The 21,887-nt window shown below is 34.4% G+C and overlaps 1 protein-coding gene and 1 non-coding gene across 5 annotated transcripts in view; one reads left to right on the top strand and one right to left on the bottom strand.

Moving 5' to 3' along the window:
* Positions 1–21,887, bottom strand: part of EPC2 (enhancer of polycomb homolog 2) — a 122,442-nt gene that overhangs the window by 61,048 nt on the left and 39,507 nt on the right. For all 4 annotated transcript variants that reach the window (XM_037167665.2, XM_037167666.2, XM_037167667.2 and 1 more), the window contains exon 2: positions 18,924–19,083. In XM_037167665.2, the coding sequence (XP_037023560.2) occupies positions 18,924–19,083 (160 nt within the window). The remainder of the gene's footprint in view (positions 1–18,923; positions 19,084–21,887) is intronic.
* On the top strand, positions 11,855–11,961 carry LOC119065600 (U6 spliceosomal RNA). The gene has a single exon (XR_005085625.1). It is a non-coding gene; the product is annotated as a U6 spliceosomal RNA (small nuclear RNA).

Raw genomic sequence — 21,887 nt, 5'->3', positions numbered from 1 at the left:
GTTTCACTTATTGATGCATTCAATTCATTGGTAGATTCTTGTATTTGCCCTGACTGAGGATTGAACCAGCAACTCAGGCACATCTGGACAATGCTCCAACCAAATGAGCTTCTGCAAACTATTTGCCCATATCCATTCCCTTTAATGGTAGTAACAAAATTAGACAGACACACAAGTACACCTTGTTTGTAAAGGCTCTTCTTTGGAAGTATTAACAATAGCACCTTCTAAGAGTGCTGTTCACTTAAAAACTCAATGGTCTATCTTCTAATTTTGCACCTCCTTTTTTATGTAACATAATTATGTTTATTAATTTAATGAACCCACTAACAACCCACACTGACTTTAACTCAAGTACAACATGTAAAACAGACTCCTTTCTAAATTAGAATAGTATCAATACTGTAAGGCAGAGAGAGAGAGAGTGGATGCCAGGGCATTACAGACAGAGCTGCAGGAGCAAAGATGGAATATGCTTAACTGCAAGAGACACAAATTATCAATAATTAGACAGGACTGGAGGCTGTATGATCCAAATCAACCTTCAAAATGAACAAAAATTCAGAACCAGATGTCCATAGAAGTTGTATGCACATATATAAGATGTGTGTGTGTGTACATATATACATATATATATTTTTAAAGGAGAGTTGAGGTCTAGGGATTTGACAAAACTTTCTCCTTGACATGCAAGCATCATCAACACCTTTAACCTGGTGTTTCTCAAACTTTAGCATTCACCACAATCATCTGCATGGCTTATTAAAACAGATTACTGAGCTTGATCACCAGATTCTGACTCAGCAGATGTGGAGAGGAGCTTGGGAATTCACATTTCTAACAAGGCCCCAAGTCATGTTGGACAATGTTTTGAGAACCACGGATCTAAACCCAACTCTTTGCTCTTAAAATGTTATAAACTTTACTTATGCCTAATATGAAATACACTGACTGATCTTTTAAAATTTTTAAATCTTCTTCTCAGGCTTCAAATAGGTCTGAAAATAGTTACTGACAAGCAATTGTATTTCAAAGTTCAGAAGCAACCCAAGCACCATCTTCCCTTTGCCCGGAGCTCTCCAAGGTTCTGATAGCCTCCAAGCCTAGCAGTTCTCAATATTGAACCGAGAGAGCATTAATGTTCAAAGTCAAGATCACGAATCTTGGCTTTAATTCTCCAAGATTTCCTACGGTTATAAAACTTGGTCAGAGTCCTCCCTGACACTCCCTCCCAATGTGCAAATGCAGAGGAGGAGTCCAAGGCTACTTTCCACAAGATCACATAGTGATCCAAGCCTCTCTACTGATTACAAAAAAGCCCCAGGTTTATACTATCATAAGGATTATTCTTAGTGTTTTTGCTGACCAGTCAACCAACAATCCACTCCCACTTTAAAGAATTAAAATTTTATACAAATAACAAATATTACTGGCAAAAATTAGTAACAGTGATGACAACTACTGAAAGCATAGACCATGAGAATGGATAAGTATGGGTTGGCCAAAAATTCTGATTGTTTTTTTCCTGTAAGATGTCTCTACTAGTGCTTAGCTGTCTTTAACTTCTTTTGAAACAATATTGTTAGACTGTACTGTGACAGCTGTCATATCAGTGTGCACCTAAAAACAAACCCTCATCAAAAGTGGTTAATTTTTGTGTAGCACAGAAACTGAATTTTAATACTGAAAATGGAAGAAAATAAATGACTTTTTTGGCATATTACGCTTTATTATTTCAAGAAAAATTAAAATGTAACTGAAAAACATAAAAAGATTTGTGCAGTGTATGGAGAAGATGCTGTGACTGGTTGAATGTATCAAAAGTGGTTTGCCACATTTCATGCTCGAGATTTTCTTGCTGGACAACGCTCCATGGTCAGGTAGATCAGTTGAAGTTGACAGAGATCAAATCGAAACACTGAGAACAATCAACATTCTACTACGCAGAAGACAACCGACATACTCCAAATCAATGAAGTTATTGGTGAAAATGAAAATTATGTTAGGACCTAAGGAATGCAATAGTGAATAGGTTTTTTTTAAAAAAGTAAGGTGTGTAAAGATAATGATCTTTTTATTCTCCCCCTAATTACTAGCCTTTTTCTTAAGTCTTCTTTAGACTCTTTCTCCCTTCTTTTCTAACTATTCAATAGACAACTGGACTAAAAAACAGTAACAATTCAAGGATAAAACTGTTAATAGCTCGTAAACATAAGAAAAGACACTCAACCTCATTCATAATGAGAAATCCAAATTAGAACTATACTAAGAAAAATCAAAAGTCTGGGTTTTAGTTAAGAATAATGTACTAACATTGCTTTCTTATCTTTGACACAGGTGCCACAGTAATACATGATGAGAATACTAAAGAAAACTGAATTGGGTAAGAGGTATACAGGAACACTATGAACTATGTTCGCTACTTCTCTAGAAATCTAAAAACAATTTTTTTAAGGATTAAAAAAAATACTACACCAAAGTATATCATCTTCCACTTATTAGACTGGTAAAAATCAAAAAAATTCAAAACCAACCTTGTGACCCAGCTCCAAGCACTCTCACACATTGCTAGTGGAAGTGCAAAATAGTATGACCGCTATAGAGGGCCATTTGACAATTTCTGTAAGAAATAGATATACTCACACCTTTATGAAACTATGTTTATTCACAGTTCTTCACTGAAGCACTATTTGTCATTAAAAAGACTGAAAATAATCCAAGTTTCCTTCTATAGGAAACTGGATAATAAAATGGCACATCCAAACAAAGTACACCATTATGTAGCACTAAAAAAGAATGAGGACACACACTACATGCTAATATGGGACAGTTCCCAGATTATATTCATTACAAAAAAAAAGTGTCAAAAAGTACATGAAATGGCATGCTAAGAGGGAGTATAAAAACATAAAACCTGGCTGGTGTAGCTCAGTGGATTGAGCATGCACCTGTGAAGCAAAGGGTCACTGGTTCAATTCCCAGTCAGGGCACATGCCTGGGTTGCAGGCCAGGTCCCTAATGGAGGACACATGAGAGGCAAGCACACATTGATGTTTCTCTCCCTCTCTCCTTCCCTTCCCCTCTCTCACAAAATAAATAAATAAAAATATTTAAAAAAACCATAAAGTCTTAATTATGTGCTTGAATTTGCATAGCAAAACCCCAAAAGAATATATGGACTAATAAAAGTGATTCCTTGTAAGGGGAGGGTGACTGGAGTGAAAAATGGAAAGGGATGAGGTTGTTTTTATACATTTTTATTTTGAAATCATCTGAATGCATAATCTGTTTACAAATAAAATAAAAGAATGTTATTCTGTGAATCTAAAGAGGTTTCGTTTTAAAAATAATATTCAGGGTCAGTGACCCCTATATACTATCTGAGATTTTCCCCACTTTCTGTTCATTTACTTTCTCATTCACTCTCAACCAATCATCCAACAAATGCAGACTGAAGGTAAAGAGCCTCACTCAGACGTCTGGGTGCAGGAAGTAGCTAACCACTACAAACTCATTCTATCATTGTATATAATGTGTACAAGAATATACATTCTACTCTCGTATCTAATATATTTAATAGTATAAAAATAATAAGTCACAGAAAGATAACATACCTTGATAGCCCACTAAATAATCAGGAATTTAAGAGATTAAACAGCAGTATTCTTATAAGCAGATTAGTTTTAATGTTAGCAGAGTACTGAATGGACAAAGAAGTAAACTCCGTATATTGGAAGACATCAGATGTTTTGAAATAGAACTCTTAATAGAGCTGCAAAAAACCAAACGTATAAAAAATAAAGCAGAAGGCGATGAATAATTAATTTCCTTCACTAAAGAGACTGTGCTAAATATTTTGCCAAATGCTCTTTTCAAAAACTAGCCCTACTGGAAATATAAAGTATCTCATTTAAAAATACATTTAAAGTTTCGAAGCATATTAGGAAGTTATAATAATCAAATCAGTGTGGTACTGGCATAAAGACAAGCACACAGACCAATAAAACAGAGCTAAGAAATAAATTTCTAGCATACGTTATCAAATAATCTAAAAGGGTGTCAAGACCACACATGGAGAAAGGATAACATCTTCAATGAATGATTTTGGAAAACTGAGAAATTCATGTGCAAAAGAATGAAGATGGCCCATTATTTTACATAATATACAGGTACTAACAGTAACTCAAAATGAATTAAAAACATAAATATAAGACCTGCAACTTAAAACTAGAAGAAAACAAGAGGGGAAAAACTTCATGACATTAGGTTTGACTATGATTTCTTGACTAATACTACTGCACAGGCAACAGAAGCAAAAATAGGCAAATGGGACTATGCCAAACTTAAACTTCTGCACAGCAAAGGAAACAAGCAAAAAAGTGAAATGAATGGGAGAAAATGGTTGCAAAACATATATAAGGGGTTAACATTCAGAATATATAAAGACTCCTACAACTCAAGAATAAAAAAATAAGCAAAGGACTTAAAGAGCGATTTCTTTGAAGAACTATAGAAACAGTCAACAATATATGGAGATACTCCACATCACTAAGTCATTAGGGTATTATAAGTTAAAATTTCAATGCAATATCACCTCACGCTCCTTAGGATGGCCACTATAAAACAACAACAAACCCTCACCAGTGCTGCTCAGATGAATGGGCGTCATACCTGCAAAGCAAAAAAGTTGCTGGTTTGACTCCTGATCAGGGCACATGCCTAGGTGGCAGGTTCAGTCCCCCACTGGGACATGTAGAAAAGGCAACCCTTCAATGTCTCTCTATCACATTGAAGTTTCTCACCCCCCCTTTCTCTCTCCTTCCCCTTTCCTCTAAAATAAATCAATAAAAAATTTAAAAACAAACAAAAACAAAAATTACATTTGTGTGAATGTGGAGGAACTGGAACTCTTGTGTACTGTTGGTAGGATGATAAAATACAGCCTCTGTGGAAAACAGTATGGAGTTTCCTCAAGAATTAAAAAACAGAACACGTGATCTAACAATCAAATTTCTGGGTATATATCCAAAAGAACCAAAAACAGGACGTCAAAGACATGAACACCCATGTTCACTGTAATATTATTCACAACAGCCAAGACATGGAAGCAGTCTAAATGTCCACAACAGACTAATGGATAAACAAAATGTGGTATATTCACATAACAGAATATCATTTACTCTTAAAGTTTTTTGTTAAAAACCATGAACCCTGAGGACATATTAAATGAACTAAGCCAGTCACAAAAAGACAAACACCACATTCCATTTACATGAGGTATTTAAGGTCGTCATATTAATAGAAACAAAAAGTAGAAGGTGGTTAGCAGGATGAGGATCTGTTGTACAACAATGTGTATAATTAACAGTACTGTAACAGACACTTAAAAACTGTTTAGAGATAAAATTTATTATTCTTTACCACAATAAAACAACAGCAATAACAACAAAACCCCTATTTTAACCTGAATGAAGTAATGAGGAAACAGACAAACCTAAGCTGAGGAACGTTCTACAAAACAAATGGCTTGTACTCAAAGTGTCAGTGGCATGAAGCCCAAAAAACCTTAAGAACAGGTGGAAGAGATGTGGCAACAGGATGCAACATATCATGAGTTTTCCTTCACTTATCAAGAATATCATTCAGAAAGCTATTAAATGGGAATAAAGTTAAGATTAGATGAATAAATCAACGATAATTTATTGAATTTGTTAACTGTGTTGTGGTTATATAAGAGAATCTGTTTTAAAGAAACATGCACCGAGGTACTCAGAAATAAAGGAGCATGACATCTCAAACTTAGGATTTGGAACAAAACTATTGTGGGGGGAAAAGAGAGAGAATGACCAACACAAAGGGTATGAGACTGGAAAGAAAGAGAAAGCAAATATTATTAAATGTTAACACTTAGTGAAATCATGGAGAAGGGTATAGAGAATTCTTGATACTATTCTTGCAACTTTTCCATAAACTAAAAATTAGAAATATTTAATATATTAAAACAAAAAGTAAATAAATGTGTATGTATTATATATTTTTTAAGCAATTTTCTCAACTAATCTCTTATATTCTAATTTAAATACAAGCCAGTGCTAAGACGCGGATATCTAATATAGCTGTTGTCAAAGACTAAATTCTGTATTCCAGAAAATTAGATAACTCATAAATATTCCAATGTTTCTTTAATATTATATGTCACTAGAACAGGGCCAGAAGAGTAATTAAAGAGAGAGTAATCAAAAAGATGAAAAATGTTTCTTACTCCCAGGTAACTGTCTAATCAAGTAATATTTAATTATAATATAAAGTGATTAAGTGTCTTAGGAAGAAGGGGTGAATTTGAAGCAAGTATCTCACTCATTAACTATGTGCCATCCATGTTCTCTTCCAAACAATCTATGTGACATTATAATTCTACATCCTTCAGCAGTAAGATTCCTGAATTCCCAATATAACATCTTATAACAGCTGGACAAAGCACAGAGATAGAAATCCTAAAAAATGAATCAAAAAGAAATATAGTATGACAACAGAAATTTCCAAAACTGAAAAGACAAAAAAAAAAAAAAAAAAGACTTAAAAACAACAGCTTTTAAAAAAGAAATAAAATATCCAAGAACTGTGGGACTACTATAAAACATACATGTAATAGGATTATCAAAAGTAAAAGATGTACAGAAAGGAATAGCTCCATCATCTAATGCAGCAATGACTGAAATATCCCCCAAATTAATGTCACACACCAAACCACTAATTCAGGAAGCTCAGACAACACCAGGCATAAAAAATGCCCTCCAAAACTATCTCTAGGCATATCACATTCAAGTTTCAGAAAATCAACTATGAAGAAAAAAACCCTGAAAGAGGGCAGGGGTCGGGGAGAACATCTTACCTATAGAGAGGAACAAAGATAAGAATTAGATCTGAGTCTCCAGAGAAACCACGCAAGCTCCTAAGAGGAAAGCATGGTGAAATAATGAATTGTTGAGAGAAAAAACTCACCAACATAAATTCTGTACCCTATGAAATTATCCTTCAAAAATGAAAAATAAATAAAGGCCTTTCAGACAAACAAAAATTTAGAAAATTTGTTGCTAGTAGACCTCCGTTATAAGAAGTGTTAGTTCTTCAGAGAGAAGAAAATGATATAGGTCAGGAACTTAGATTTATTTTAAAAAAGAGCTCTGAATAATGATTAAGTAAAAGCAAAGTAAAACCTTTTATTTTTCTTACTCTTCATTAATCTAACACGTAACAATTCTGTGCAAAATAATAGTAAAAATGTATCTGATTATGTATGCTTATGCATAAGCCAAACAAATGACAGCAATGATACAAGGAAAAAGCAGGAGGAATCAAATATTTTGTTGTTATAAGGTCCCTGCACTATCCAAGAAGTGACATAGTGCTACTTGGAAGTGACCTTGGATTATTTGTAAATGTATAGTGGAAATTCTAAGGCAACCATTAAAAATTTTGTTAAAATTTTTAAGTGTAATCGATATGCTAAGAAAGACAGAAAAATGAGCAATAAAATACTCAATTAAAACCAAGGCAAGGAATAGGTAACAGTAACAAACATGGTAGATAGAAATCCAACTATACCAATAACTGTTTTAGACATCAATGGTCTAAATACAGCGATTAAAAGAAACTGTTAGAATAAAAAAAAAAAAGGCCCAATTCTTATCTACCAATAACCCCACTTTAAATCCAAAGACACATATAGATTAAAAGGATGGCGAAAAGTAAATCCTGCTAACACTAAAAAAAAAAAAAAAAAGAAAGAGTAGCGATATTAATTTCACACAGAGCTGATTTCAGAGCATGGAAAGTTATCAGCAATAAAGAGGGCATTATACAATGATGAAGGATCAATACTTCAAGCAGATATAATATAAACACCTGCAAAAGATATTGAGCAGTTTTTTTTTTCATAATTGCCCCAAACTGGAATCAATCAAGCAAGATGTCCTTCAACAGGTAAATGAATAAACAAACTGTGGTATATCCATACAATGGAATATTATTCAATTATAAAAAGAAATCAACTGTGAAGCCACAAAAAGACATAGCAGAATCTGAAATGCATGCTGCTAAGTGAAACAACAGTCTGAAAAGCCTAAATACTGTATAATTTCACCTACATATATGACATTTTAGAAAAGGCAAAACTACAGAAACCAGAAAAAGATCAAGAAATAACAAATGCTAGTGAGAAAATGGAGAAAAAAGAACCACTGTGTGCTGATATTGAGAATCTAAATAGATATGGCCACTATGGAAACAGTTTGGAGGTTTTCAAAACACTAAAACCAGAACCACAAAATGACCCAGCAATCCCACTGATGGGAATAAATCCAAAGCAAACAAAAATACTATGTTTAAGAGATATCTGCATCCCCCTGTTCATAGGAGATGTATTTATAACAGCCAAAACCTGGAAATACCCCAAGTGCCCACTGATGGATGAATGGATAAGTAGTTCTGGTACATGTATACAAACAATGAATATTATTCAGCCAATACAAAAAAGAAAAAAAAGAAAATCCTGCATTTGTGACAACATGGATGAACCCTGACAGCATTATGCTAAGTGAAGTAAGTCAGACAGCTATAGTATGATCTCACTTAAATGTGAAATCTTAAAAAAAAAGGCAAAAACCAAATTCATAGAAAAAAAGAGATCAGATTTGTGGTTACTGGAAGTGAGGAGGAGAACTGGATGAAGACAATCAAAAGATACAAACTTCCAGTTATAACTACTAGGATGTAATCTAAAACATGACTATAGTTAATACTACCATATGATATATATTAAAATTGTTGAGAGTAAATCTTGAAAGTTCTCATCACAAGGAAAGAAAAGGGTTTTTGTAACTGTATGAAGTAATGGATGAAACTTACTGTGGTAATCATTTCACAACATTTGTAAATCAAATTATTATGCTGTGTACCTTAAACTTATGCAGTGCCTGTGTGTCATTATATCTGAACAAAGTGGGGTGAGGAAAGCAAGAACTCTGAAATCCGACTGCCTAGTTCAAATTCTGGCTCCTCTACTAAAAAGGCCTAGGAAACATGCTCCTAAACCTCTCTGTATTTACAACAGATTATTATAATCTCTGTAAAATGAAAAGTAATTCTCCTACCTCATACAGTTTTCATAGGTATGAAATAAAACAGACTACTAAAAAATTTAGCAAATCATTAATACTCAATATGTATTAATTATCATCAGATATTATGGAACCATACCTAAACATATTTCATTTCCACATTCTACAGGTGGACAATTAGTTATGTTCAATTCTGTTCTCTCTCATCTTATCTAGTCAGTTAAAAAATACCACCTGAAATTGTACAAAAAAATGGTTCTCTAAATCTAAACCTCATTGGCTCTTGTCTAAAGTTTTGCAGATGTGCTTATGGTTTTGTTAGAGGTTGGTAGAGTTTAGAAACATGTCAAATTAACAGTGGTTGTTCTAATATTATTTCATTTTATTTTTCAAGTAATCATGTAAAATAGGTATGAGTCCCTACCCCACCCCCCATTCAATAGAAGTATCTAAAACTCTAGATGAGCTCCATACCTTGACTCAAGTTGATCTAGCTCAACTTGTTAACGACTTTGTAAGTACTAGCACTGGAATGTCCCATTAATATCAAGTTATATACACTTTGTTTCTTAAGCACTCCAGCAATTAATAAATACCCCTTGTGAAGAAAAAGGGGAGGAAAACCTCTTAGAGAGTATTTCCTCAGGAAAACTGAAGTTATAAATTGCCCTGAAAGGACATAAATATTGGCATCTTACAAACTTTATGATTTCTCAAAAAGATTATGTAGTTGGATTTGGTAAGATTGTAAATGTTTCTTAGTTAAATCAGATTATACTAAAAACTTTTTTAGACACTACCTCTTGAAAAAAATAAATTACTAACTTCTTTAAAAAGCCTAAAATCTTTTTTCCTTGAAATGAAAATTTTATTTTACTAATGCAGATTTCTAATTTACTAATATACAAATTCATATTTTACTAATATAACAAAACCACAAATAACCTTGGTCTTAAATTTCTTAAGTCTAAATAAATAAAGACCTTTAGTACTGGCTTGCTTTCCTTATGGATTCCTATTGACTACTGACAAATACAAAACTAATTCCTGACAATATTTTACAGTTAAAATACAACTTTTATCTATGGTTATCTCTATGAGATAAGATTATTATTTTTTCTGCAATGAGCATTTTACTTTTCATTATAGAGAATAAATTTCAACTTCTCAAAAAAAAACAAAAAACAAACAAAAAAAACCCCCAAATCCGAAACACTAAATTTTCTTAGTTTTATCAGAAAAACAAAGGATATTCTTAACCCAGTGATGAGAAATAACTCCTTTCGAACAAGGTCCAACTGGGAGTGGGGTGGAGCGGCTTTATTCAACCTCCACAGGGAGAAGGGTCTTACATTCCTACGATTTCTATTAGTTTGATGTTACTGAAAAATGTCAGTGAGAAAACAATTCTTTTAATCACTAAAATATTACCATGTTAGATTAAAAAAACCCCAACTCATTCTAAATGCTTTATCCTTTCATCTTGTACATTACTTCCATTATCTATTTTAGCTTCCTCTGAACAATCACAAGAGGTACTATTTTATATATATGTATGTATTATTTTTAGACAGAGGGAAACAGAAGGAGAAGGAGTGGGACAGAAACATCAATGTGTGATTGCCTCTCATGCTGCCCCCACTGGGGACCTGGCCTGCAACCCAGGCATGTGCCCTGACTGGGAATTGAACCGGCAACCCTTTTGCTTCACAGACCCGTGCTCAATCCACTGAGCTACATCAGCCAGGGCTTAACTATATATTTTTAAACAGAGAAAATACAGCCCACTTGACCAAGGTCCTATGCAGTCCAATTCATTCCACCCAAAGCAAACTTAGCAGCTATGCTTAGTTGGAGGTGTTAGAAATAAAGCAGTACCTACTACATAGCCCTTTCCTAAATTGGGCCTCCCTCTATTAGTGTTGCAGGATTATCTTCAAAAATGGGTTGATCTTGGAGAAAGCCAGGACACCCAGAGCCACTAGAAGAGATTCTCTAGCTCAGCTCTGTTAGTTACCAGAGGCCAAGGGTCTTGCCTGATTCCTTACTTCCTGTGTGTGTGTGTACACTTGTGCCAATGTTGTATATGTATGGAATAAGAATATTTTTTTTAAGGCTCAGCCCATATTGTTACCCTAGTGGCTTTCTCCCCCAATATCTTTGATTGGTACAACTTAAAAGGCTTTTTACAAAATATTAGATCTTAGGTCTTTCTAAATGCTAAAACTCACCCACTTTCACTGGAACTCCACACTATCCTAAGAGAACTGTAAAATCTGTTTTTATTTCTTGTTTTTATAACTCTTATGGCGCTCTTTTCTTCAAGCTTTTCCCTCCTGCTAGCACATCCCTTCATCCCCAAGCACAGTACTTTTCACTTACTAAGCAACCCTGCTAGGCCAAACCATAAAAATGTCATAGCAGGTATCTGCTCCTGTCTTTCACATCCAGGACTCCTTTTCCTATCAGCAGGCAAACTGTCATCTATCCTGCAATTTATTCATCAAAAAAAAGGGAGAGAGGGAGTGATCCTTTACTTCACTGATTCGATTATCAGCCACACATGAATGGTAATGCATTTCTGTTTAATGTGCATCAGTATTTGCATCTCATAACAATGAGGTATAACTGAGAAGCAGTAAGAGCCAGAAGGCCTGGGTTTGAATTCTGACTCAGTTGCTAGCTGCATTACCTTAGGCTCTTTATATAATCTTCCATTAAAAAGGTGGTAAAAAGTGCTCACTTCAGCAGCACATATACTAAAATTGGAATGTTACAGAGAAGATTAGTATGACCCCTGTGCAAGGATTACACACACATTTGTGAAGCATTCCATATTTTTTATAAAAAATATGAACAATAAAATGGCAACAAACTCACAACTATCAACAACTGAACCTAAAACAAAAACAAAAACAAACTAAGCAAACAACTAGAACAGGAACAGAATCATAGAAATGGAGATCACATGGAGGGTCATCAGCAGGGAAGGGGGAGGGAGGAAGAACGGGGGAAAAGATACAGGGAATAAGGAGCATAAATGGTAGGTACAAAGTAGACAGTGGGAGGTTAAGAATAGTACAGGAAATGGAGAGACCAAAGAAGTTATATGTACGACCCATGGACATGAACTAAGGGGGTGGGTGAATGCTGGTGGGAGGAATGGTGCAGGGCACAGGGAAATAAAAAGGAAAAAAAGAGACAACTGTAATAGCATAATCAATAAAGTATATTTTAAAAAGAAGGTAAAAATATTAGCTGCCCTGTAAGATTTCTTTGAGAAGTAATTGCCATTAACATGTAAAACATAAATAGAATGTGAGCACAATATGAAAATGTTAAGTATTTTACTATACCTCTTCCCCATAACTGTGGAAAGTTTGTTTTCTATTAAAATTCAGAAAATAAACATATGAGGAAATATTTTTATACACAGGCAGCCCATGAATTCTATTACCAGCAACAGATGGGAAAAAAATTAGTCTTTTATGGTAGAGAGACAGAGAAGACTCTAAAAAGGTGCCAACCCTCAGGGCAGTGTGGTGTCACTGAAGAATCTTCCATGGAAATGCTAGATGAATGTGTTGAAGGCCTATTTCTAGTAACTCCTGTTAGTATAATCAGGTGTGCTGCTAGGTTGCACGACAGTATCTTCTTTGTGTGGCCCCACAGCAGAGTTCTGATGCTTCAGTGCCAGGAAACACGCATTGAAATATGCACCTTAAAACCAACACCATGCCCAGGCTGGTACAGTTCAGTGGACTGAGTTCAGCCCTGCAAACCAAAGGGTTGCTGATTTGATTCCCAGTCAGGGCACATGCCTGTATTGCAGGTTCCCAGAAGGGGGCATGCAAAAGACCCCCTTCTCTCCCACTCTTTCTCCTTCCCTTCCCCTCTCTCTAAAAATAAATAAATAAAATCTTCAAAAAGAGAAAACTCCAACATTACTTTTTTTGCTTTGTCTATTAATTATATCATGCCTAAAATATGTATCACTGTACATCAAATTTATCTCTTACTATAGTGTTTTTTTCTATTTCACTGATTGCTCTAACCATGGTCTTTAATCTACTGCACTATGTTTATTCAAAGTCACCGCAAACAATTTTTTTCATAGTGGATATAAATAAATGCATTATAGAACATCCAAACTTCTCTTTCACCTCTCTATCCCAGACTGTCAAGTGATTATTTTGCTTTTCCCAAATATACCTGGCATTACCTTAATATTTAATATTTTCTAAGTTCAGGGGTTCCCCCTCCTTTCTGGGTTAGTAGCTACCCAGATAAAGGTCTACCATTTCAGTCCTCACTCACAGCTCTATACAAAGACAAGAAGGTACTGAGAAGAGAGGAAAATACTTAAAGCTACCTAATCTGAATGTAGATTGCCTTCAGTGCCAGGCCTTGCTCACTGTTCCTTTTATAACCCCTCTCTCTAATCACCATGACCTGAAGGCAATCAGGACCTCTCTCTCATCACCCTGACATCCAGCTTCACCTGGAATGTGTTCTCTATAAATCTGATATAATCTGCTTTTTTACTTGTTATTCTGTTTTTCTACTATTTACTAAATGTTTGATGTCATTTCATGGGACTTGTGCTCAATTTGACTTAATATATATCCATTGAGTTTTACAAGAAAATGATGCCCCTAGAATGCATCCTCTCCACCAAGAAGTTTAACTGTATAAAACAAAACAGTGTGCCCTGGCTGGTGTAGTTCAGTGGATTGAACACGGGCCTGTGCACCAAACAACTGCGGTTTGATTCCCAGTCAGTGCACATGCCTGGGTTGCAGGCCAGTTCCCAGCAGGGGATGCACAAGAGTCAACCATACATTGATATTTCTCTCCCTCTCTCCTTCCCTTCACCTCTAACGATAAATAAATTATAATAATAAAAAAATCTTAAAAAAAAAAAAAGAAAATAGAATAGAAAAACAAAACAAAACAAAACCAGTAATCTTCATTTGGGATGTTTTTCAACTCTTTCCAATCAAAATGTGTTTGTTTCTCCAGGGACAAGAGTCAATTACCATCATTTTTGTTTAATGAGAATAGCAAAGGACATTCCAAGGATAATGAAATTCAAGTTGGATGTTAAGCCAGCATCTATCTGTCTCACTCTTGCTGAAAGCCTAGTGGACTATTCAGGTCCACTTTATATTGAATAAATGGGATTTTTTTCTCCTTTTTTTTTTTTTTAGCACATACTGGTCTGCTTAATGAGAGTGAGAAGGAACCAGCCTCAAGTGTACTGAGCTATACAGTAGAGTACACACATACAAACACTTTCCCGGGGCTTAAGATCTTGGCCGCAGGTACAAAAGAACAGAATTCAATTTCCTTTGCTAGAGTTGCTTTCACTACCTAACAGATAAGAGGGTGCTACCCCACCTGTCCTTTCAGCCAAAAAGCAGCAACATGTCTACTAATTTGTGTTTGTATGTGTAATGCAGTGAAGGGGAAGCGAAGCTTCCTACCAGTACAAGAAAAACAGTACTGCTATCAAGAACCACCTGAGTTAAAAACTAGACAAAAATTAACTTCAGAATACTTATGAAACAGTATCTCAAGTTCTAAATCCTGTTACCTAATCATGTTCTAAAATCCTGATACCTAATGTGAACTGTAAAAAATTATTAAATGAAAGGTCATGGGAGGTCAAGATAAATAACTTAGTATAAAGTAAACAGAGTTATTTCCTTAAGAAGAAATATTTGGATCCTAAACTTACTGAAGTTCTTAAACTCCAAAAAGAATTAAAAATTATAACATCTGTGTTGACATACCCCAAGTAAATCTGCTGTAACTGTAGGAATAACTTAACTGTAAGTAAAATGAAGGTAGCATTTTCTACACACGTAACACAAACAACTGATCAGTATGTAGTTAGCCTAAATGAGGAACAGTTTGAGTATTTTGGGTCTTCTATGTGCTTCCAAGATAATTCCAACTTGGTAAGAATACCCCAGTGTATTGTAATCAAGTTCCCTAGAATACAACTTGGGTGACTATGAAGAACTGGTACTAAAAGGGACAGGAAGGAACAAGGTTTCTCTCATGTCCCTACCAAAACTGGAGTCAGTCCACTCCCAGGTCCTTCTTGGCAGACACTTTTTGCCCTAAAATGACACTTTTGGTGAATAATAGAACTCACTTTTAAATTTCTAACTTGGATCCACAAAGTGGGTCTCTCAATTTCACTGTACACACTAAAAATTTTATTCTTATATTTGATTCTGTACACAATTTTGAGTCCTACAAGCCCGATGTCTGAAAAATGCCATGATGTGTATACTTTTATCTTCAACCATCCGTTCACTCATTTATTTATTCAGCAAATAATTACACACATAACCATATGCTAGGTACTATACTAGAAAGTGAAATTAAAAGAAAAAAGATCCCCTGCTCTCAATGAGCATTGTGTCTATTGAGGCAACAGAGGGCAACAATCACAACTGAAATGGTCATTGCCACACTAAAGGTGTGCGCCTGACACAGGAGGACTTAAGGTAAACAGTGCCAAGGCTTCAAGGGATCAGGAAAAGGCTCCTACAGGTAATCTGGGAGATGAGAGGTGGAGAACAAGTTATGCTTTAACAAGTGGAGCAGAAAAGTAAAAGGTTATGTGAAGGCATAAAGGCATGAGAAAATAAGGCATGAGCCAGAGAGTTGTGAGTTGCAAGCTCATTATTATAGCTGAAAGTATGGAGAGTTATAGGAAGTGGAAGAAAAAAGTATATCAAGACTAAGGATTATGTGGTGAATGAGGCGGAGCTTCTGTTTCTTAAGAGCTTAAAGCCAAGAGAAGTAAACAGCTCCCAACAGTTCATTTCAATAAGGTTGGTGTCATAGTAGAAGAACACACAGGGAACTGTGGCTGGACAGACACAATATTTAAGAAGGATCTTAAACATTACATATACAAAGATAATAAAATTTTATCCTATAGGTATCAGAGAGTGTTGAAAAAAATTTTAATGGGTAATAATTACAATAGTGGCAGTGTGGATAATGGATTGGAAGGCATGGAGACAACAGAAGAGAGACCAATAAAGAAGGTTCTGTTAAAGCCTAGGTAAGCAATATGATGGGCCTGAACAAGGCCACCCTACTATGGAGATTTTCTGGTAGCTTTTTCTAGCCAGGCAAATTGGGGACTCTTTCAAATCACTAAAAGAATAAAAGAAAAAAATCCAAAGCAGCATTATCTGAATTCTTTGTATTTAAGGGTTTAGAGAGAAGTTATATATAAAAAAACTTTTTAAAAAGCCTTCCTAGAAAATATTTTCAATTACACAAGATTAAGGTTTACTAGAGATAACTTTAAAGCAAATAAATAGGCATATAATCAAGAAAGTGAGGAATATTAATTTGATGAAAAAGTGATACACACTGAAAATGAAAATAAGAGATTATATAATACAAAACCATGAGAAACATAAATAGAAAAAATAAAAATATATGCATAGTATGAAATTCTATAGCATGTACAATATAAATGCTGATAAAAAGAAGTGAATTTTCTATTATTTTTATTTCACTTTTTACAATAGAATAAAATGAAATAAAAAAATTAAAACAAGATTAATGTTTACTGTATCCAATGGGCCTGACCCAGGTAAGTTACACCCAATTTCCTGATTCTTGATTTCTCAAAATGGTTTTTACAAATATTCTTGTTGTCTAGCTATACTGTTATTTAAAAAAAAATGGATACTTTGGCTTGAGAGATTGTTAAAATTCCTACTGTGAACAGCTAAATCCTTCCTGATACAAAGATAAGGCAAATGCAACAAGCTAAAAGAACTGAAAATTGAAGAACACAGAGGAAACCTACAACAAATAATTTTTCCATGTGTGTTTCTCTTAAATGCTTCAGAGAAAAAAAGACTCTGGGAAATGGTTAACACCTAACAGACTTATGAAAGCCACTTAGAAACAATTTAATCAGTCAAGAAACATGCTATTTATTGAGCATCTATAAGCCATGCACTTTAAAGACACAAAAATTTAATCAGTCAAGAAACATGCTATTTATTGAGCATCTATAAGCCATGCACTTTAAAGACACAAAGAGAAAATAAAAGAAAGTCCTCTGTTCTCAAGGAACTCACAGTCTAAAAGGAGAGAAAGAATGGCTGCGAATAACTGCAATGATATACAGTGAGTCCTCTAACAGAGGTTATGTACAGGATACTCAGATAAGCAAAGAAGAGAGAGAGAATGAGAAAAGTCTGGGTAAGCTTCAAATGGGAGTTAGGGAGTCTTAAATGAGCTTTAGGAAGGGAAATAAGACTTAAATATTGAATAGCAAGCACATGTAAGGAATTGTGAAATGTTAAAGCAGGCAAATGTGTATAATTTGTAGTTAGTCCCTATGGTCAGAGTCAGGGAAAGAGCAACAGGAAATGAAGTTAACAGAGCAGTCAGGTAATAACTCACAAAGTACCTTGTACTTAACATGGAGAATTGGCCATTACCGAGTTCTGTCAAATCTAAACTGCCATCAATTAATTGTAAGATGCACCATGATTTTATGTACAGTAAGAAAAAGAAAACTTTGTGCTAGAGTCTATTAAGAAGTAGTGCATTAAGCTGCACTACCCAAAGAGCAACAACTTCAGTGTACAGTAAGGAAACAACTGCCCATGCAGAAAAGAAAAGCAAAGAACTTTGTATTTCTCCGCTTGCCCTTAGGTAGACATGGGGGGGGGGGCCTGTGGGGAACCTCCCCAGTTTTAAACTCCAAGCAGGTCTGTAGTCTGAACTATAGCTACCAGTGTAGTCCAAAAACAAACAAGCAAAATATTTAATATAGTTTCAGATTAGTAGTATCCTCAGATGCCCAGCAGAAACAAATGTAGATTCTCTTTAGAACTCAATCAGAACTCAATCCTGGAGAACAGCAATTTAAAATATAATTTTAAAGATAACACATGAAAAAAATGTGCATCTTAGAATCAATTAAAAAAAATAGATCTCACAGTCACAATCTCATATCTGGAAATGTTTCAGAATTACTTGAGAAACTTAAAAAAAAATTCTTATTACCAAGCTACATACCAGAGATGCTCAGACAGGTAGGCCTAATGGAGCTCTGGAATCTCTATTGTAACAAACTACTCAAGGGGTGTGTGTGTTAGATACTACTAGACAAGACACTAGCATGTCTGTCAGCTGAAAACTGCTGTTGTAGACAATAAAGAACAACAGGATTTTAAGTCAGAGCGATGCATCAGGAAGACCACTCTGGTACTGGTGGACTTCGTGTATAGAAAGTTTAGAAGAGCATAAGGATACAAGATTGGGGTGGGATGGGGTGGGGGGTAACATAATAGTTATGAGATTAAATTTAAGCAAGAGATGGTGATCATTTAAATAGTAACAATGGAAAGAAACCTAAGAGAATATCAAGGAGGCAGAATTAGAATTTTGTAGTAACTAGATGAAGGCAGGATCTAATTCTAAAGAATTTCAGAACTCACATTTAATTGGCATTACAGCCATTAGGCTTTTAAAATAAATCTTATTTAGACTTGGTAATCCACCAATTTGTAGTCATATAATAAAGTATAAGTGCTATACAAAATCCTACACTACATAAACATCAAATGTTCCAAACACAACAAACACTCAAAATCTCCAAGTTCAGATATAAAGAGAGGGATTTTATTCTTTAATGTTTTACATTTCTATTATCCGTGTATATGAATTGAAAAATTAAAATCTCTTTGGGCAAAGAGAGAAAGGATTTTAAATTACAAACAGAAAATAATGAATTAGCAAACTTACGCTGAATATGAATAAACTGTTTTGGTTGTTTAAACTCTCCTTTGTACAAGCGATTGTAATAGTTGACGTTGCTCTCTGCCTCAGGAACTGGAATGACCATGCTCTCTTTTTTTTCTCTAAACACTTGCTGTGCTGAAATAGCTCGCTGTAAATGATGTTCCTGGAAAATGTAAAGTAAGCAACATAAGTTGTTTTAATAATATTACTTCAATGCAAAATTACATTTAAATTTTACTGTTTAATATTAGCAAAGTGCTTTAAGAATCAATTATAAATACTTCCTTTGCCGCAAAACCATTGGTACCACTGTTCTTTAATACTTGTGTTCATGCTGGTATCACCTTACATAATTTTAATAAGTAGAATTTAAAAAAATACATTCATATTCACAAACTAGAATTTAACATCTTAATTACAAGAAAATTAACCCCTTGTTTGCTAAAGTAATTGAAGTGTCTGTCACCAGTAACAAATTACAAACAAATATGCAAATACAGGAAAATAATTTTTATGACAGATTTTAAGTTCTTCTGCATTTATGTACTTGAAACTTCAACAGTACAAAATTCTGGATAATTCAAAGAATGATGAAATAATGTGCAAGAGACAAAAGTTAAACAAAAATTCCTATATAATTCACCCAGATTCTAAGAACTTTTCATTACCTCCAACACTTACTGCCTACTTTTCTCCCTTGACCCACTAGGGATCATTCCTAACAAACCAGCTTTACCTTATGGAAGGAAAATTAGGTTATGTTACTCTCCAAGAGATCCCCTTCATATAGATTCAAGGTTAAAAATCACTCAGTGAATAAGGCCCTGGATGCGTAGCTCAGCTGGTTAGAACCCTGGCCCATTATGCCAAGACTGTGGGTTCAATCTCAGGATGGGGCACATACAAGAAGCAACCAGTGAATATATAAACCAAAAAAGGTTTACCTTTGCCTTAAGAAAGCCCTGTGCATTGTTTCTGTGCTTGTAAGTTAACATACTTTTGAAATGCCCCTTTCAGAACCCTTTTAAAGGGTGAATAATCTTAACAATCCTGAAATCCAATTCTCATCTTGCTTGTGTTCACCTTCATATAATCTTCCTCACATTCCCTCCTTAATTTCAATACATAAAAGAAGCTACAAAGCTGTTATTCTCTGGAGCATTTGAGATCTTGCTCCCCTGCAGATGTCAGTATGGCTCAGGTAAACTGATACAAATTCTCTACAGGTTTGTACTTTTCTTACATCAACACATACAGGGTGGGACAAAAGTAGGTTTCTAACTGGGAGTATGTAAAACACAGTTTATTCTTGTATTATAATTTTAAAGTATTGTATTTTCTATACAAACAACTGTAAACCTACTTTTGTCCCACTCTGTATTCAGGTAATTTTCCTCTATGCTAGCTTGTTGAGTGTTTTTTTCATGAAAGAATGTTGAATTTTGTTAATGCATTAATTGAAATGATCATGTGTTTTTTGTCTCTGGTTCTTTTATTATGGTGTAATATATTGATAAATTTGTATTCTTGCATTGAAGGACTAAATCCCACTTCTCATGATAGTCACCATACTGTACTTTATATTCCCAGAATTTTATTAATCTTATAACTGTAAATTTATAACTTTTAACCACTTTCACTCATTTCCTCCTCCCTCCACTCTCCTTTGTCTGATTTTGTATCTGATTTTGGTATCAGGATAATACTGGCCTCATAAAACTTGTTTGAAAAGTTTCCCTTTTTCTTAATTTTTCTTGGAGAGTTTAAGAAGGACTGGTGTTAATTCTTTTTATGTTGGCAATATTCTCCAGTGAAGTCATTTGGTAGTGAACTTTACTTTGCTGAGAGATATTTGATTACTGATTCAGTAATCCTTAGTAGTTATAGGTTTGTTCAGATTTTTTATTTTCATGATTTAGTCTTGATAGGTTGCATGTTTCTAGATATTTATCTGTTTTTTCTACATTATCCAATTCATTGGTGTGTAATCGTTTATAGTAGTCTCTTATTATTCTCTTTATTTCTCTGGCATTAGTTTTAATGTCTCTTTTATTTCAAATTTTTAGTATTTGCGTTAACTCCTTAGTTCATGTAGCTGACGGTCTGCCAATTTTGTTTATCTTTTCAAAACAACTTTTTGTCTCATTGATTTTCCCCCTATGTTTTTAAATAATAATACTTCATTTATTTCTGCTGATATTTATTCCCTTTGTTTTGCTAATTTTGGGTTTTGTTTGTTCTTTTTCTAGTTCCTTGAAATACTGCTTTTGCACAACCCTTAAGTTTTGTTATGCTATATATTTTTTTATTTGTCTCAATATTTTCTAAATTCCTTTGTGAAGTGTGTTGTTCAATTTTCATATTCAGGGGTGGGCAAAAGTAGGCTTCCAGAAAGTTGTATATGAAAGTTTACTCTTTTTAAAAAATTTTGAAAGGTTTTATTTATTAATTTTTAGAGAGAGGGGAATGGAGGGAGAAAGAAAGAAAGACAGAGAAACATCAACTGGTTGCCTCTCACATGCTCCCAACTGGGGACCTGTTCCACAACCCAGGTATGTGCCCTAATCAGGAATCGAACCAATCTTTTCTGTCTGCAGGCCAACACTCAATCCATTGAGCTTCACCAGCCAAGGCGAAACAGTTTATTCTTGTATTATTTATTAATTATTGTATTTTCCATACAGACAAGTGTAAAACTACTTTTGTCCACCTGTATATAGATGGACAAAAGGCCATATATGAACAGCCCGCAACTAATACACTCAATGTTGAAAAACTAAAAGCTTTCCTTTCAAAATGAGGAACAAGGCAAGGATGCTTGCTTTTACCACCTATTCAACACAGTACTCTAAGTGCTAGTGAGAGCAATTACCAAGAAAAAAATTTAAAAAGGTATCCAAATTGGAAAGAAAAAAGTAAAATAATATCTGTCTACAAATAACATGATGCTTTATGTGGAAAACTTTA

The sequence above is a fragment of the Artibeus jamaicensis genome, unplaced genomic scaffold (assembly GCF_021234435.1).
Source record: "Artibeus jamaicensis isolate MK-2021 breed Jamaican fruit bat unplaced genomic scaffold, CSHL_Jam_final contig_603, whole genome shotgun sequence".
NCBI classification, from domain to species: Eukaryota; Metazoa; Chordata; class Mammalia; order Chiroptera; family Phyllostomidae; genus Artibeus; species Artibeus jamaicensis.
This window is presented reverse-complemented; position numbering and strand designations above follow the sequence as displayed.